Here is an 18595-nt window from a genome sequence, read left to right as displayed (position 1 = left end):
TGTGTGTGTGTGTGTGTGTGTGTGTGTGTGTGTGTGTGTGTGTGTGTCAGTCTAATTCTCACTCTTGTTGCTCTCGTTCTGTTAGCAATGGCCCAAGAGACGAACCAGAGCCCGGTGCTTTGTGCCACGGGCTGCGGATTCTATGGCAACCCAAGAACCAACGGTATGTGCTCCGTGTGCTATAAGGATCACCTGACACGGCAGCAGAGCAGTGACCGCATGAGCCCCCACAGCCCTATGGGTAAGTTAGTACACACAAAGAGATATGGTAGAAATGATTGCACCCCAAATTGATTTCAGAAGCCCAGTTTGTGTTGTAAACAAATGGATGTATTATAAACTATATATTTACAGCTTGAGATAAGGAGGGACTCGTATGAGTGTAGACATTTGTTTTGAAATAAAACCAGTTCCAGGCCAGTCAGTGTATTTCCCAGCTCTCCTGCCCCCTGCCCTCCCTCTCTGTTTTTCCACTCTTTGTAATGACAGACAGCTGTTTTCTTCATTACAGTGTTCAAGGTTAGGTGGGTGTTCACTCCTTTTAAACATTTCTCAGATCAAACATTGAAGTTTCTCCCACAATGTGACACTGGCCACCTGTTGAGACCTATATTTCAAACAGTAAAAAGAGCAGAGAGATTATCTCGAATACAGCTTTGAGAAAGTCAACCGAAGAGATTTGAAATTATTAATCTGGAGTCGATAAAATTAGTTTATTTTAATTTAATTTCAACAATAATTACAGTTCTTGATATACAAGTAATTTTCCACCTATGATTGTACATATTTAATCCTTTTTGTATCGATTTCAAATGTTTTTGTGTAATGGAGTTCACTCTGTTCTCACCCAGGCTCAGCTGGTAGTCCTATGTCAGAGGCCTCAGCCATCCAGAGACTAGAAGCCAGTCTAGCCAAGGTTGATGCCTCCCCCTGCTCTTCACCAGACATGTCTAGGTCAGTAGTACTGCGTTTGATTTTTTTAAATTTATTTTAAGGTAGTTAGTAATCGGTGAATGTGATAAATTGTGATGAATGTTTCCTTTTCTCCTGCTGATCCCTGTTTCTCCCTTTTTGTTTTATTTAAACCTTCAGAACTGTTCAAGGATCTCTTCCTGTGACCCAACAAATGACAGAGATGAGCATCTCGAGAGAGGACAAGCCAGAGTCCTTGGAGCCTGGTAAAACATGCAGACTCACTTAGACACGCTTGTAGTTACCGACAGGCTAGCCGATAGAAACAAGTGTCACACGGGCCAAGAACAGACGCATGAAGATGAACGCTCGCATACAGACGTCTTGAGGCAAACATCTCCTTGTAGGAGCCACTGTAGCCACAGTTTATTTTCGATGCTTAGCTGCATACCTTAAATCCAACTGTTGGTTTTACTTACAGCCTCCAAAAAAAGAGAGGAGGTCTAAAAATAAACCTGTTTAAAAATACCTCTACACCAGAGGGTATTCTCAGAGTGGATGCTGCCTGCCAGAGGCCTTCTCAGTGGTAGTGCACTATTTTCTGCCAAGAAAAAGAGGGGGCAATTTAGAGATAAGGAGATCATTTCAGTTGCCAGTGTTTATGCATGTCTTTATAGAAAAATTAACTCAACTCATTAATCTGCTGCTCTTACAAATTCTCAAGATGTCAAGATAATGGCAAATTAAACCTAGCATGACTAAAAAGTATTCTATTTCCCCTGTTGTCTTTCTCTTCTGTAGTTGTAAACCAGCCTGCTGCTTCTAGCCCTTCTCCTGTAGCGTCTTCCAGCAGTGAAGAAGGCAAGGGGGACAACTCAAAACCCAAGAAGAATAGGTGCTTCATGTGCCGCAAAAGGGTGGGCCTTACAGGTGAGCAGATGGGGACATGAAGGAGCATCTGATGCAACACGTGTGATTACATGTCAGCGAGGCAGGTTGTGATAACAGTTTTATTGGTTATAGATGGAAAGCCAAAGCGTTTTCTCTGATCACGACTTTCAGCTCTCCCGTTCTAGCTTTTGAACCCTGACCTTTTTGTGCTTCCAGGGTTCGACTGTCGCTGTGGAAACTTGTTCTGTGGCATCCACCGGTACTCCGACAAGCACAATTGTCCCTATGATTACAAGGCCGAGGCCGCCGCCAAGATCCGTAAAGAGAACCCTGTGGTGGTGGCGGAGAAGATCCAGAGAATATAGATTTTACAAAAACAGAAACAGCAACGATGACAACACCTTTGACAAAGACTGGAGAATGAGTGTGAACCTTTTTGAAAGGAGCACGAGTGGCTAAGTGAGGATCGAAAGGACTTGATTTTACGAAATAACAACCTCAAGAAAATGATGGAGAAAAAAAGAAGATCCTGTCTGAGGGAGATGCATGAATGATCACTTTCCTCTTTTTTTGATTAATTCATTAGTTTGTTTTATCCTACTTTCTGTGGTGTGACTTTGCGGCTGTCCAGTCCAGTTTTTTTTTTGTTGTTGTTTTTTTTTGTTTTTTTTTAAGAATATGTCTTGTCTTATTAAGAGCAGCCCAGGCTAAATGTCCAGGATATGCTGTGCTCCTCTCACCCAAACCAGGCGCCATTTTGTGCCAAACCGTAGACAGCCATTTTACTAAGACCCTGTCATGTGTCAGACACTAGCATGTCTATCAAAGCATTCAGATTACACAGTAACAGTCCACACGAGTTGTGTCCCTCAACCTTTTGAACTTCTTGCTCTGTGCTCCGTTGGTACTGGAGTCGGTCAACGTTTGGAGAACCGTACAACTGTCCCCCACCATGCACAAGGGGCTTTGTTACTTTGTCTCTGTCTTTCCTAGCTTTACCTACCTCACAGCTGCTGTGTTAAGCTTTGTTGTCTTCCCTTTTACTTTGTTTTCACCAGCTTTGTCCCCTGCAGAACCGTGGATCATCTTGACAGTCAGCCTCAGTGACCCTTTGATCAGCATGTCTGTGTTGACTTTGATTGGTTTGATTGTGATGAGGCTGTTTCCATTATGGCTGGAGGTATCACGCTAGACAGGGACAAACCAATTACTCCCAAGTTTCACTAAATCTAAACATTTTCAATGGACATGATGGGTAAAGGAGTTCCTCAACTGGTCTGAGCTTATATTGTAATCACAGATGCCTGGTGCAGGGCTGTGTGGCCTGAGAGGAAGGATGGCACCCTTCCCCTTGCAGGCCTGGTAGGAGCATGAATGAATGGGATAAATGCATGAGTTACTCTTCATCTGCATTAGTGTTTCAGAAATATTTGGCATCACTCAATTTAGGGTTTCAGACATTTTATTTGTTGAGACAATTATCTGTTATGTTTTTATTAGCTTTTTTTCCTCTTCCATTGATATTGTACTGATGTTAGCGCATGCATTCAGTGCTTTTATGGAATGTGAACCATGATATATATATTTTTTTTTTTAATACGCTAACAGAACATTCATGTGAGCACTGTGTGTGTGTGTGTGTGTGTGTGTGTGTGTGTGTTGTTCCCCAACCTTTTTGTCTGTGGAGCTACCCGGTTTATCAGCACATGTTTACAGAACTACAGGAGCATGCCAGAGCTAGATTTATGAAAAATAATAGATACCAAGATTAGATGTAACTCCTCATCTGTCTAACAGCTATTGGTCTGTGTGACTGCTTTAGAGCACCATAGAAAAGGGTCTGTGTGTGTGTGTGTATTTGTGAGCGTGCATGTGCACATTCCTGTGCAAAAGTGTGTTTTCATGGCTGCCTGACACACTGAAACCAACGTATGTTTGTGACTTGTGTTAATCCCTGTTTTTTTTCTCCCCCTGTAAGGATGTTTTTTTTTCATTTTAAAAGCAACTGTATGTATCCGTTTTGAGTTTTCCCTTTCTGATTCTTAGTTATATGCAAATTTGTACAAAAAATGAAAAAACAACAAACTGTGTTGATATTTATGTATTACATATAATCTTGCTATCCAGCATTACGACAGAATAGTATCATGTAAATAAAACTGTACAGAGAGACATTACCACGCTTCATTGTGTGATGACTTTCACAGCTCACCATTTTCTCATTTCTCAATATTGTTTGGCTTTTGGTGGAGTGTGTTTGGCTATGTTTCACCAGTACTGCACCTTTATTGAATGTCTTGTGCATATTAAACTGTCGGATCAAAGAGGCAATTTTAAATGGAGGTAACCAGGTCATTATACCGTAGCATAAATAGGAAAAGTAATGCTATTTTGGGAAGATGAAGTTTGTGATGAATTGGCACAAGATGATAATGAGTGAACATTGTGGAATTCATTTCAGTGGGGACAAGAATAGTGTAGAAGCCACATGTCAGGAGCTCCAGCCTCTAATACCTTACCTAGGCTAACCCTGCCTTAATACAGAGCTGTGGCAGCACAGACGGTAAACCTCGCTCAACAGACTCTTCCTGGAAGAAAGCGATCCTTCTCCGCTCTGTCTAGGCCGTACATGCAGGACTCGGTGTGTGCGTGTGTTTCAGGGACAATGTGTTTTCTCACACTCCTGTTGGGAGCTCTGGGGCCGAGTGTGTTCACAGATGGCGTCACGACAACAGCTGCTCAGACAGCTGAAGTGTGCTCATGTGGTGTCCCTGTGACAGAAAGACACACAGATCACATTGTCTGGACACGAGTCTAAAGTACAATGGAGGAGTTACACAAACGCATATTGGGTGGGGAAACCTTTTAAGTTTTTAAATGTAATATTTCTATTGAGCCGTCTAAATCCAGCTATAATGACAAATAATTAGAAGGCAAATTAATCACTGACCACACCATCATTGTGTCTGTTAATCACAAGTCCACATGTCCTTTAAATCAGAGAGGACAGAAGAGTGCACTTCATAAGTAATGTGTTGACAGATGAGAGGAGGATCAACACACTCCAAATATGACCTGGAATAACTACAGATATCCTGAATAACACTGTGTGTGTGTGTCAATTGTCAGTAATCCCTCAATCCCCCACATGCACACTAACCTATAATTTGTTTCACTGATGTGTGCAGCCCATTTATCTGTGTCACCCCTTCTTTTTTTGTGTGTGTGTGTGTGTGTGTGTGTGTGTGTGTGTGTGTGTCTGCCATTGGGTGTGACTGAAGTTAAGACTGGCTCAGTAGATATAAAACATCAGAGATTCTGAATGGAGGAAAAGGACATACAGATGTGCAAAAGGAGATGGAAGTTATATGAGGCCACAGACAGTAAAAACAAACATGAACACACACTTCTCTCTTAAGGAAACGGTCACACCCACATTAACTGCATCTTCCTCTACTTCTTTTTGTGTTCCTGTCTCAGTTTCATAATATAGTTTCTACATCATATCTTTAGTGCTTACTACATTTCATACTACATCAATATGAGAGGTAATTTAGGCCAAAAATGTAACATTTCTGTCACATAAGCACAAAGAATGCACACATACACCTGTGAAATACTTGCACATATACTTGTTAAATCTCTTCAACAGCCATACATAATGAACATTCATAATACACAGGAAGCATTTGTCCATGTTTAAGGTCTGTTGTTACTCAGAAGTTGGAATGGGTCGTCCCTTCACCGTAGGGTTGATGGTCTGATCACTGACTCTCCTATTCACAAGGCAAAGTATCTTTGAGCAACCATTGGACTCCAAAACACTCTGTGCTGCCATCTGGCTGTGAATGCTGTGAGTGCAGCCCATTTACCTTAAATATGAGAATTTCCCTTTTATGTTTGTAGCAACCAGACATGTTGACATCTATATTAACCAGCATACTTCAAAAAATGACTAAAAATAAATAAATAGATGAATAGACTTTTTTCAAATACTGAAGTTGTATTGTGGTAAGAGAATGCAGCTGGGACCATTCACAATGCAGTTATACTGATAAGAGTTAATTATTTGGGGGCACTGAGCTATCTTTTTAATAGCCAGGAATCAAAAGCCAAAGATTGAGGTATTTTAGGACAACCTATTAGCAACATTGAATAATAACACAGAATGACTGCTTTAATTTGTTGTACGTAATGAACAGGCTGTGAGTGGGTGCTATTTACTAATGTTTTAGATAAATCATGTTGAATTTAGTGTCCTGCAAGGACTGTATTGTGAATATAGGCAATTTAAAACTGAAAGTATGATGAGAGATAAACACAGCCTGCAGGGGGCGTTGTGTGTGTGTGTGTGTGTGTGTACCAGGTTTAACCTTTGACACCGGAAACGGAAATGAGCGTTAGCGGCGGCTTGTTGTGAGCTCGTGTTAACTAACTGCTTTTGTGACGTACTGGAGACGCATTTACTTGTATGAAACTCTGATATTTTGAAAACTGTTTCATGCTGTAAATCCAAAGACTGCACCGATGATCCCAGCGTCTACCTGAAAGGAGAGAGTAACGTCAACTCTGGATGTATTAGTGAGCTGGTTCACATTCAGTTAAAGTGCAGTAAAAGTTAAAACACGAAACTCGCACCATGGCGGATGTTACTGCCCGTAGCTTGCAGTACGAGTACAAAGCGGTGAGTATATTTAAAGATATATGCATTAATCCCAACATATTGGAAGTGTACTATCTTTGGTAGTGTCTCTGATAGTTTGCTCTAACGCAATCAAGCTAAAAAAACAAATGCTAAATGTTTTAAATTCATGCTACTACGTGTGCAGCTAGCCGTTATGCTAACTAGCAGTTAGCTTAGCCGCTAGCTGCGGAGACGTTAGTGTCGCTACTGATCACCGTAACGTTTACTTTGTGTTTGCATCGACCTGCTAGAACTCTAACTTGGTGTTACAAGCCGATCGCTCTCTGATCGACCGCACACGGAGAGATGAACCCAACGGAGAGGTGCTGTCCTTGGTGGGGAAGCTGGAAGGGACCAAGATGGGCGACAAGGCTCAGAGGACCAAACCCCAGAAGCTGGAGGAGAGACGAGACAAGTACGTGCTGTCAACAACACGTTTTTATCGTCTTTGTAAAGTTAAAACAACGTAACACCGATGTCTGCACATGTTTTAGCCCCCTTAAACTTTTAAGCATTAAAAGTTTATGTTAAACATTTCCATTGTGATCAAAGCCTTCCAATATAGCTGATAGTTAAGATTGTTTAAACGCATCTAAAGGGTCTGTATTTAAAGTTTTTAGGGATGTTGACATTTGTAACTCATTGCATGTTGAAAATACAAATCCAGAAGATAAAAATAAAGTTTTTTTTAAAGTAATATTTTAAATAATTTACAAGGTCACACCAAAAACAATAATTGATAATTAATGGTGATGATTTGCCAACAAATACTGGAATCATAGATATTCTCACAAATTCAATTTGATCATGTCAGACCTCTGCTAAGGTCTGGAATACATTTGGCACAAATGGCTAAGGAATTAAATTTATAATCTTCATAATACACCTCAGTTATGTTGTCATCGCTGAGTGACACTACTCTTAACTCTTTTCTTTTTGTCTTGTTCCGTCTATACAGGAGGCGGAAAAGAGACGAGGACAGACACGACATCAAAAAAATGAAGGGTTTTACTCTTCTGTCTGAAGGCATTGATGAAATGGTGGGCATTGTGTACAAGCCCAAAACCAAAGAAACCAGAGAGACCTATGAAGTGTTGCTTAGCTTCATCCATGCTGCTCTGGGAGATCAGGTCTGTAAACTCTAAAACACCCGTTTTGTTTAAATGTCAGCTTGTGCTTTTAATCAAGCTCCTGAAGCTTTAACTGACCTTGTTATTATATCTTCTTGCAGCCGCGTGATATTCTGTGTGGAGCGGCGGATGAGGTATTAGCGGTGTTGAAGAATGATAAAATGAGGGACAAGGAAAGGCGGCGTGAAGTAGAGCAGCTTCTTGGGCCCGCTGATGACACACGCTACCATGTGTTGGTTAATTTGGGCAAGAAGATCTCCGACTACGGAGGCGACAAGGACTTACAGAATATGGGTAATTAATAAGTTAATGATGTCAGTAAGTCATGTTTAAGTTTTCCATGAAAGTATTCTTGTGATTATGGACCATATCTTACCTTTACAGATGACAACATCGATGAAACATACGGTGTGAATGTCCAGTTTGAATCTGACGAGGAGGTGAGGGCTTTTTGCTTAATCATTAAGAATCACAAGTTATTCCTGAGATGCAGCTGAAAGATCAGAGTTGTAGGTAGATTGTGTCATAGATTTTTCTTTTCCCTAATTATTTAGGAGGGGGACGAAGACCAGTTTGGGGAGGTACGAGACGAACACTCGGATGAAGACAGCGAAGGAGAGGAGGCGGGTGTGGGCTGCGCTCTTTCAGCCAACGTAAGTGCAACTTCTGAATCAATATTTACAAAGATAGTTGTATCTTTTTGAAGTATTGCACACAACACCGCACTGAAAGTTAATAAATTACTTTTCGTTTAGCTTGGTGCCACGGGCGACGTGATGACGGCAAAGAAAAAAGATCTACATCCTCGAGACATCGATGCCTTCTGGCTCCAGCGTCAGCTCAGCCGTTTCTACGATGATGCCATTGTCTCCCAAAAGAAAGCGGATGAAGTGTTGGAAATCCTCAAGGTATGTAATCTTATAGCCCATCTTGTAGTCCATACACGTGTATATTTTTCAGATTCGCTCATCCACTGTCTCTCTGTATTCCACAGACTGCCAGCGACGATAGAGAATGTGAGAACCAGCTGGTGTTGCTGCTGGGCTTCAACACCTTTGATTTCATCAAAATCCTCCGTCAGCATCGTCGCATGAGTAAGTCAGTGGTGTAGAACAGTGTTGTTTAAAATCGATTCGATCTTGTGACTTTTTGAAGTAAATCACTTTTTCTTCTGACATGCAGTTCAGTATTGTACCATGCTGGCAAGTGCTCAGAGTGAGGCAGAAAAGGAGCGGATCATTGGAAAGATGGAGGCTGATCAGGAACTGTCCAAGATCCTTTACCAGCTGCAAGAGACGGAGAAGGAGGATATTATTCGGGTGAGACCTCTTGCTTATAAAATGATCTTTTAGTTTATTCTGTCCTATCTGTTGTTCATGGGCTTTTGTGTTCTTAGGAGGAGCGATCTCGCAGGGAGAGGGTGAGGAAGTCTCGTGTCGATGACTTGGAAGCGATGGACATTGACCACGGAGAGGTAAATAATGTTTCTGTTCATATATCAACTGCAAACCTGCAACCTACTCGTGGTGTTTTCACTGAAAGCAAACCCAAGATTACTACATCGGGGTAGTAAAATGGAATCGGATATGCTGCCATAGGTATATTTACAAAAAAGTTGACACGTTGTTCTTATCCTACAGTCAATGGCATCTCGACAGTTGCTAGACCTTGAAGACCTGGCCTTCACCCAGGGGAGCCATTTCATGGCCAACAAGCGTTGTCAACTGCCGGACGGCTCATTTCGTAAACAGCGCAAAGGTTATGAGGAAGTCCACGTGCCCGCCCTCAAACCCAAGCCCTTTGCTGATGATGAGGTTTGTTGGTTATATGTAAAACATGTCCTTACAATTTGCCCAGCTATCCAGCAACTAATGCACAAGTTTCAGTGACGAGTAGTTTATAGATGTGTTCATGGTGTTCATTCAGCATATTATTTTGTCATCAGGTGCTTGTTCCCATTGAGAAGTTGCCTAAGTATGCACAGGCTGGATTTGAAGGTTTCAAAACCCTGAACCGCATCCAGAGCAAACTGTACAAGACCGCCTTGGAGACAGACGAGAACCTGCTAGTGTGTGCACCTACGGTCAGTCAAATTATCCAAAAGCATTGTGACAGTTTTTCCTAAAGGGTATTTTCTCCTATAATGTATTTTCTGTGCACACAGGGAGCTGGTAAGACCAATGTTGCTTTGATGGCAATGCTGAGGGAAATTGGAAAGCACATAAACCTGGATGGAACCATCAATGTGGATGACTTCAAAATCATCTACATTGCACCCATGCGCTCACTAGTACAGGAGATGGTGGGAAGTTTCAGTAAGGTGAGCCACACCTCTGTCCTGCAGGGATTTGTATACATTTAAATCAATACATTTCTGTGGATGGGGATTTAGTGATTTTAATAATTCTCACTTTTCACAGCGCTTGGCAAGTTACGGTATCACCGTGTCTGAGCTGACAGGAGACCACCAGCTCTGCAAAGAGGAGATTAACGCCACTCAAATCATCGTCTGCACACCTGAGAAATGGGACATCATCACCCGTAAGGGCGGAGATCGTACCTACACCCAGCTAGTGCGGCTCATTATCATTGTAAGTGCTGTGAATATGTTGAAGGATTATACGGTCATAAAACATGCAGAGTGTAGTGACTGTGCAGATGTTTTGACATAAAACCCTCATGTGCAGGATGAAATCCACCTGCTGCACGATGACCGTGGTCCCGTGTTGGAATCTCTGGTGGCAAGAACCATCCGCAACGTGGAGCTGACCCAGGAGGATGTGCGTCTGCTGGGCCTCAGTGCCACGTTGCCCAACTATGAAGATGTGGCTACCTGCCTGCGCGTAGATCCTGCCAAGGGACTCTTCTACTTTGACAACAGGTACGTCGTTTGAAGGATGACAAAACTGAACACACACTTTTTTTTTTTTCGTTCACATGCATTTGGAGAAGGATACTTTCTATAACAGCTGCATGTGTTTTCTTGTTTGCACATTCATCTCCAATAATGTGTATATATATATATATATACTTTTCTGTGTAGTTTCCGCCCTGTGCCCCTTGAGCAGACTTATGTCGGCATCACAGAGAAGAAGGCCATCAAGCGTTTCCAGATCATGAATGAGATTGTCTATGAAAAGATCATGGAGCATGCTGGAAAGAACCAGGTACGTCCTCTTTGATCCAAAATGACTAAAATGACATGCATTACACTACATGCTGAACTATCACTGATCAACAAGGGGTTACTAGATTAGAGAGGCTCCTGACATTTACTTGTCTCCGTCAGGTGCTGGTATTTGTCCACTCCCGGAAGGAGACGGGAAAGACAGCCAGGGCCATAAGAGACATGTGTTTGGAGAAGGACACACTGGGTCTTTTCCTCAGAGAGGGTTCAGCATCTACTGAAGTGTTGAGAACTGAGGCTGAGCAGTGCAAGGTGAGCTAATGCCTCTAACCGGAGACTTCACTGCAACGGAATAACAAATTAAGAACCTTGTTTGACTCACACTTTAATAACTTTCTTATCTAGAACCTCGAACTGAAGGATTTGCTGCCCTATGGCTTCGCTATCCACCACGCTGGTATGACCAGAGTTGATCGTACGCTGGTCGAGGATCTGTTTGCTGATCGACACATCCAGGTCCTGGTGTCCACAGCTACTCTGGCTTGGGGTGTCAACCTGCCCGCTCACACTGTCATCATCAAAGGCACTCAGGTGTACAGCCCAGAGAAAGGCAGATGGACTGAGCTCGGAGCCCTGGACATTTTGCAGGTGAGTCTGTGCTGGCTGGATACAAAACTGCAGTAAAGAGGGCTTTTTACCTCTCACTACCAGATATAACTCAATTCATTGTGTCTTATTTCAGATGCTTGGTCGAGCCGGCCGTCCCCAGTACGACACCAAGGGAGAGGGAATCCTTATTACGTCCCATGGAGAGCTGCAGTACTACCTGTCCCTGCTCAACCAGCAGCTGCCCATAGAGAGTCAGATGGTGTGCAAGCTGCCAGACATGCTCAATGCTGAGATAGTACTGGGCAATGTGCAGACTGTTAAGGTTAGTGGCTTGTAAAGATGCATAGCGAGTCGATCAAATAGTCTATTTGTTTTATAACTTCTCATATCTTTGCTGTCTCAGGATGCTGTGAACTGGCTCGGTTACACCTACCTGTATGTGCGCATGCTGCGTAACCCCACCCTGTACGGTGTGTCCCACGATGACCGGAGTGCAGATCCCCTGCTGGAGAGACGCAGGATGGACCTGGTGCACACAGCAGCCAATGTCCTGGACAAGAACAGTCTTGTTAAATATGACAAGAGGACAGGCAGCTTCCAGGTATGAACATCTATCAGTTATCATCTCTTTTTTCTTTAATGCCAATGCTGTAAGTTAGTGATAAGTTTGACATCACAGTTTTAATGTTTTAAATTTGTCTCTTCCCCTGAAGGTTACAGACCTTGGACGCATTGCCAGTCACTTCTACATCACTCATGACTCCATTCAGACTTACAACCAGCTGCTGAAGCCCACTCTCAGTGAGATTGAGCTCTTCAGAGTCTTTTCACTTTCCTCAGAGTTCAGGAACATCACAGTGAGAGAGGTATGGTTGTCACTTATAGTTACTCAGTTATAACTCTCAACAAAACTCCATTTAACGTGCTCAATTTAAATGCTGACATGTTGCTGTGTCTTTTAGGAGGAGAAGTTGGAACTTCAGAAGCTGCTGGAAAGAGTTCCCATTCCTGTCAAGGAAAGCATTGAGGAGCCCAGTGCTAAGGTAGCATCCCTAACAAGTGTTCAGTTTGTATAAAATACATTTAATTGTTTACCAAAATAGTCATTCTAGTGCCAACAATGTGGTTAATCTAGTCAATGTCAAGGGATTTACCTATGATAGGCCACCACAGGCAGCTATTATGTAAGAATAGTTCGAGATGATGGTCATGGCTTTGTGTTTCTGGTGTGCAGATACTAAGAATCATGAATTAAATCCCAATAAAACAGTTTCCTTGTATTTTGTGTCTCATCCTTTCAGATCAACGTGCTGCTCCAGGCGTACATCTCTCAACTCAAACTGGAAGGCTTTGCCCTCATGGCCGACATGGTGTATGTCACACAGGTACGCCAGATCCCACGTTTGTCATTGTTTTTATATCTATCCGAATTGCAGTTTTCTCACATTTTTCTAGTTGGCAAATAAACTTTTTTTAAGATACTGTCAGTTTTTGAAATAAACTCACCATTAGATTAAATTCTATTTCTTTATTGTTTTCCTTGCAGAGTGCTGGAAGGTTAATGCGGGCCATATTTGAGATTGTTCTCAACAGAGGCTGGGCTCAACTGACAGACAAGACCATGAATCTGTGCAAGATGATTGACAAGAGAATGTAAGTCTGTCACTCTTTCCTCCTTTATGCTGTATTTTGTTTGAGGCAGTCCACTGATGTTCTGTGTACCTGTTCTCCACAGGTGGCAGTCGATGTCTCCACTGCGACAGTTCAAGAAGCTGCCAGAGGAAGTGATCAAGAAGATAGAGAAGAAGAACTTCCCCTTTGAGCGGCTCTATGACCTCAACCACAATGAGATTGGTGAGTTTTCTTTCCCCCACAACATGCTCACTGAATTCCCTCCTCCGCCTAGAAAGTCATTAGAAGTCATGCGTTCTGTTTTTCAGGTGAGCTGATCCGAATGCCAAAAATGGGGAAGACCATCCACAAATACGTCCACCAGTTCCCCAAACTGGACCTGGCTGTCCATCTGCAGCCCATCACCCGCTCTACACTGAAAGTGGAGCTCACCATCACGCCTGACTTCCAGTGGGATGACAAGGTCAGTCAGTAGACCCACCATGTGCTGCATGTACTGAACTGTGTCTTAGCCTCCTGACACACTTCACTTTTCCCACTTAGATTCATGGATCTTCTGAGGCTTTCTGGATCCTGGTTGAGGATGTGGACAGCGAGGTCATCCTCCACCACGAGTACTTCCTGCTCAAAGCCAAGTACGCCCAGGACGAACACCTCGTGACTTTCTTTGTCCCGGTGTTCGAGCCTCTGCCTCCACAGTACTTCATCCGCGTGGTCTCAGACCGATGGCTCTGTAAGTGCTTCATTAAAACGTGTGTCTTTATAGAATTCGCACAATGTTTACGTTAGCATTTCAACTAACTGCTTTATTTTGTGCATCTCTTGTTTTAGCCTGTGAGACTCAGCTCCCAGTGTCCTTCCGTCACCTGATCCTACCAGAGAAATACCCCCCACCCACTGAGCTGCTGGACCTGCAGCCGCTGCCCGTCACTGCTCTCAGGAACTCTGCCTTTGAGGCTCTCTACCAGAATAAATTCCCCTTCTTCAACCCCATTCAGACACAAGGTACAGACTGTACTCTGTGGTTCTTCAGGTGAAGGAGTGCCCCGGGGCTCTCTGTCCAGAGCACATTGTTGTCTTGACTTACATTGTATTGTTTCTGTTCCTCCAGTGTTCAACGCTGTGTACAACAGTGATGATAACGTGTTTGTTGGAGCTCCCACTGGCAGCGGAAAGACCATCTGTGCCGAGTTTGCTATTCTGAGGATGCTGCTGCACAACGCAGAAGGTCGCTGCGTCTACATCACCCCAATGGAAGCATTGGCCGAGCAGGTATGAAGTCATTTGGAACTTAAGTGAGCTTTCTATTAAAGCTAGCATTGCTTAATTTTTGCGTCCATTATATAAACAAATGTGTCAATTTCTGTCACTCAGGTGTTTGTCGACTGGCACCAGAAGTTCCAGGACATCCTGAACAAAAAGGTGGTGCTGCTGACGGGAGAGACTAGCACAGATCTGAAGCTCCTGGGAAAAGGTGACATTATTGTCAGTACCCCCGACAAATGGGACATCCTGTCTCGCCGCTGGAAACAGAGGAAGAACGTCCAGAACGTCAGCCTTTTCATTGTGGATGAGGCACATCTCATCGGAGGAGAAAATGGAGTAAGAACATAACACGTCATGTCATACACACTAGGCGTGCACTGCAATAGTCATCATGTGCATCATGCTAACTTCCCTTGGTTCTTTTCATTAGCCTGTGTTGGAGGTCATCTGCTCCAGGATGAGGTACATCTCCTCTCAGATTGAGCGCCCCATCCGTATCGTGGCCCTCAGCTCATCTTTGTCCAACGCCAAAGATGTGGCCCACTGGCTGGGCTGCAGCACCACAGCCACATTCAACTTCCACCCCAACGTCAGACCGGTGCCGCTGGAGCTGCACATCCAGGTCTGTAAATTGTGTGCTAGTCAACAAAAAATAGGTGTGTTGTACTCAAACGTGCAGCCAGCCAAGAAGACATGAACTCCTGATTTGCTGTTAACTTTTCTGGTCTGTTTTAGGGCTTCAATGTGAGTCACACTCATACTCGCCTGCTGTCCATGGCTAAGCCAGTGTACCACGCCATCATGAGGCACTCTCCCTCCAAGCCAGCCGTGGTGTTCGTCCCATCCCGAAGACAGACTCGTCTCACAGCCATCGACATCCTCACTTTCTGTGCCGCTGACGTGGTTCCTCAGAGGTCAGTCACTACAATAAGATCATGCCTGTACTATGTGATGAATAGATTGTGCTAATGTTTCCATTACACCTCGACACTGTGGACGAAAGAACAAATGTTTGTCTCTCTGTAGGTTCTTGCATTGCACCGAGAAAGACCTTGCACCATTCCTGGAGAAAATAAATGACTCGACTCTTAAAGAGACTCTGGCCAACGGCGTGGGCTACCTGCACGAGGGCCTGTCTGCAACCGAACGCAGAATAGTGGAGCAGCTCTTCAACTCCGGTACGAGTCCCTCTGCACTTTCTGCTTGGTCGGTAGAGGTTTAGGACTAAATAATTATGATTGTAATCTCTCGTTCTTTTTTGCAGGTGCTGTTCAGGTGGTAGTGTCCTCTCGTTCACTCTGCTGGGGCATCAACATCTCCGCACACCTCGTCATTGTCATGGACACCCAGTACTACAATGGCAAAATCCATGCGTAAGGCTCCCACTAGTCGATGCTCTCATAAAGATGTGGACTATGCAATAATATGTATTGTGTTCTTGACATTCTGCTTCCCCTCTTTCTCTTAGTTATGTGGACTATCCCATATACGACGTCCTCCAGATGGTGGGCAAGGCGAACAGACCAATGCTGGATGATGAGGGACGCTGTGTTATCATGTGTCAGGGCTCCAAGAAGGTAGAGAGAGATCCTGCTGTTTCTGTCAGTGTCTTGTCAGTTGATGACAGTAAGAGCAAACTAAAATAGTTTGTTTTTCTTTTCTTGTTAGGACTTCTTCAAGAAGTTCCTGTATGAGCCGCTGCCGGTGGAGTCTCATTTGGACCACTGCCTCCATGACCACTTCAATGCCGAGATTGTGACCAAGACTGTGGAGAACAAGCAGGACGCTGTGGACTACCTGACTTGGACATTCCTCTACCGCCGTATGACCCAGAACCCCAACTACTACAACCTGCAAGGTGAGTCTCATGCTGTCGGGTTTACGAAGCAAACGACTGCTTTGAAATACAGAATAAATATGGTGTTTCGTACACCGGATGAAATGTTGGGAACAAATGTCTTTTTGTGCTTACCTTGTCAGGCATGTCCCATCGTCACCTGTCAGACCACCTGTCTGAGCTGGTGGAACACACGCTACATGACCTGGAGCAGTCCAAGTGCATCAGCATAGAGGATGAGATGGACGTAGCACCGCTCAATTTGGGCATGATCGCTGCCTACTACTACATCAACTACACCACCATCGGTTAGTGCCAATAAGACGGTCCTAGCTGTAAATCTGTTATCGCCTATCTCTATGCCTGTCGTAGATCCTTTTGTGTATATAAAATGTGTTGAATGAACACGTGACTGACTTGTTGTGTGGTTGTGTTTGGCAGAGTTGTTCAGCATGTCCCTGAATGCCAAGACAAAGATCCGTGGATTGATTGAGATCATCTCCAACGCTGCCGAATACAAGAACATTCCCATTAGACATCACGAGGACGCAATTCTCCGACAGGTAAACAATCAGAACCAGACATTTTCAGCACATCACAGTCACACTAACACTTCTCTACCAAGTCAGTATGTTTGTGTTGGAACAACTTCTTTTTGTATTTCAGTTGGCACAGAAAGTGCCCCACAAACTGAACAACCCCAAGTTCAACGACCCCCACGTGAAGACAAACCTGCTGCTGCAAGCCCACCTCTCCAGGATGCAGCTGAGCGCTGAGCTGCAGTCGGACACGGAGGATATCCTGAGCAAGGTACATGTTCATGGAGGTTGTGGCACCGAGTGGGAGAAAACTGTTAAATTTCAGGATTGTATTCCTGTGTGTATATTTAACCCGTGTGTTGTGTTTTGTAGGCGGTTCGTCTGATCCAGGCCTGCGTTGATGTGCTGTCCAGTAACGGCTGGCTGAGTCCTGCACTGGCTGCTATGGAGCTGGCCCAGATGGTCACTCAGGCCATGTGGTCCAAGGACTCGTACCTCAAACAGCTGCCCTTCTTCACCTCAGAGCACATCAAGCGCTGTACAGATAAGGTACACCAGTGTTCTGTAGTTACACTAAGTCATAACTCTTGCTTCAATACGAGTGTACGTGACACCGACCGTCTTATCCCTGCTCTGTTCTTCAGGGGGTGGAGAGTATCTTTGACATCATGGAGATGGAGGATGAAGACAGAACTGCTTTACTGCAGCTTTCAGATGCCCAGATGGCCGACGTGGCTCGCTTCTCTAACCGCTACCCCAACATAGAGCTGTCCTATGAAGTGGCAGAAAAGGAAAATATCAAGAGGTATGTATGGATTCTGTCGGCAGCATTGTTTGCAGTAATGCCGAGGAAGAAATCCTAAAGTTTAGTAACGGCTGCTTATATTTCATCAGGTTATTGTTTGGTAATTGTTGATGTATGTTTCTTCACAGTGGCAGTCCAGTTCTGGTTCAAGTCCAGCTGGAGAGAGAGGAGGAGGTGACCGGACCCGTCATCGCACCTCTCTTCCCACAGGTAAACGCCATTGTGTTTTTGCATGTCCAAGAATGTCTTAAATACTTTTTCCTTTTCCTGGACATGTAATGACTCTTTACTAAATATTTTTCATTGTTACAGAAACGTGAGGAGGGCTGGTGGGTGGTGATCGGAGACCCCAAGTCTAACAGCCTTATCTCTATCAAGAGGCTGACTCTCCAGCAGAAAGCAAAGGTCAGTGAGAGTCTCGTATCGAACTGTAAAACGAGGAATCACTGTCAGTCTCTGTTTTTCGCGTATCTTGAGGGGCCTCATTTTGTTTATCTTGTCCCCCCCCTCTGCAGGTCAAGCTGGACTTTGTTGCACCGGCGATGGGCGTTCATAACTACACCCTGTACTTCATGAGTGACGCGTACATGGGCTGTGATCAGGAGTACAAGTTCAGCGCAGATGTGAAGGAGGCTGACAGCGAGGGAGACAGTGACTCAGACTAATCAATAACTTGAGTTTTGCATTATTGTTTGAGAGGGATCAGTAGGTGTTTTTTTTTTTTTTTTACCTGTAGATATTCAGCCTGATTAATGGCCCTTCACTTTCTGTTAGCATGTCATCTTTACCCTCGTGAAAATAAGTACTTTTATTGTTTAGTGCAGTTGTCTAGGAGTCTCAGTCCAGGAATACTGTACAGGATCCGTTTAGTTAATATAATCATACATGGCAACAATCTGAGTGTTCAGGTCTGTATAACTTTGTACTCCGATTTACTTTCAATTCTCACTGACATTTGATAAACCATTACATTGATCAAAAACAAGGTCTGCCCTATTAAGTTAGTGATGCTCTGATTCCAGATTGGGTTTTTAAATACAAAGCTGTCGAGTTATATTTTTGGACTTTTTTTTTGTTGTTTTAAAATCAAATTCTTGAACTGGTCTAAATGTTTGTAGTATGTCTGGAATACTTTTTTTGCAATAAAGAGAAGGCACACAATT

General features: G+C 43.8%; 2 protein-coding genes across 3 annotated transcripts in view; both read left to right on the top strand.

Moving 5' to 3' along the window:
• Positions 1-3980, top strand: part of zfand5a (zinc finger, AN1-type domain 5a) — a 7562-nt gene extending 3582 nt beyond the window's left edge. For both annotated transcript variants that reach the window (XM_031849678.1, XM_031849677.1), the window contains exons 2-6: positions 86-241; positions 852-954; positions 1093-1178; positions 1714-1842; positions 2020-3980. In XM_031849678.1, the coding sequence (XP_031705538.1) occupies positions 88-241; positions 852-954; positions 1093-1178; positions 1714-1842; positions 2020-2168 (621 nt within the window). In that variant the 5' untranslated portion in view covers positions 86-87 and the 3' untranslated portion in view covers positions 2169-3980. The remainder of the gene's footprint in view (positions 1-85; positions 242-851; positions 955-1092; positions 1179-1713; positions 1843-2019) is intronic.
• A 2204-nt stretch (positions 3981-6184) lies between these two features.
• Positions 6185-18593, top strand: snrnp200 (small nuclear ribonucleoprotein 200 (U5)). The gene is made up of 44 exons (XM_031849473.1): positions 6185-6487; positions 6739-6902; positions 7446-7617; positions 7719-7911; positions 8002-8057; positions 8172-8270; positions 8373-8525; positions 8612-8711; positions 8800-8936; positions 9014-9091; positions 9258-9431; positions 9563-9700; positions 9782-9937; positions 10038-10208; positions 10305-10498; positions 10661-10784; positions 10907-11056; positions 11150-11392; positions 11487-11675; positions 11757-11954; positions 12067-12219; positions 12316-12396; positions 12655-12738; positions 12900-13006; positions 13089-13207; positions 13294-13448; positions 13529-13718; positions 13817-13990; positions 14097-14257; positions 14360-14587; positions 14682-14873; positions 14987-15165; positions 15278-15429; positions 15516-15624; positions 15720-15828; positions 15920-16109; positions 16232-16396; positions 16530-16651; positions 16755-16898; positions 17000-17176; positions 17272-17432; positions 17561-17642; positions 17745-17837; positions 17948-18593. The coding sequence occupies exons 1-44, from the start codon at positions 6443-6445 to the stop codon at positions 18095-18097; spliced, it is 6411 nt and encodes a 2136-aa protein (XP_031705333.1). The 5' UTR covers positions 6185-6442; the 3' UTR covers positions 18098-18593.
• Positions 18594-18595: the final 2 nt, after the last annotated feature.

The sequence above is a fragment of the Anarrhichthys ocellatus genome, unplaced genomic scaffold (assembly GCF_004355925.1).
Source record: "Anarrhichthys ocellatus isolate YVR2014 unplaced genomic scaffold, GSC_Weel_1.0 scaffold9, whole genome shotgun sequence".
Lineage (NCBI taxonomy): Eukaryota > Metazoa > Chordata > Actinopteri > Perciformes > Anarhichadidae > Anarrhichthys > Anarrhichthys ocellatus.
The sequence above is the reverse complement of the archived record's forward strand: the minus strand, read 5'-3'. Positions and strand labels throughout refer to the sequence as shown.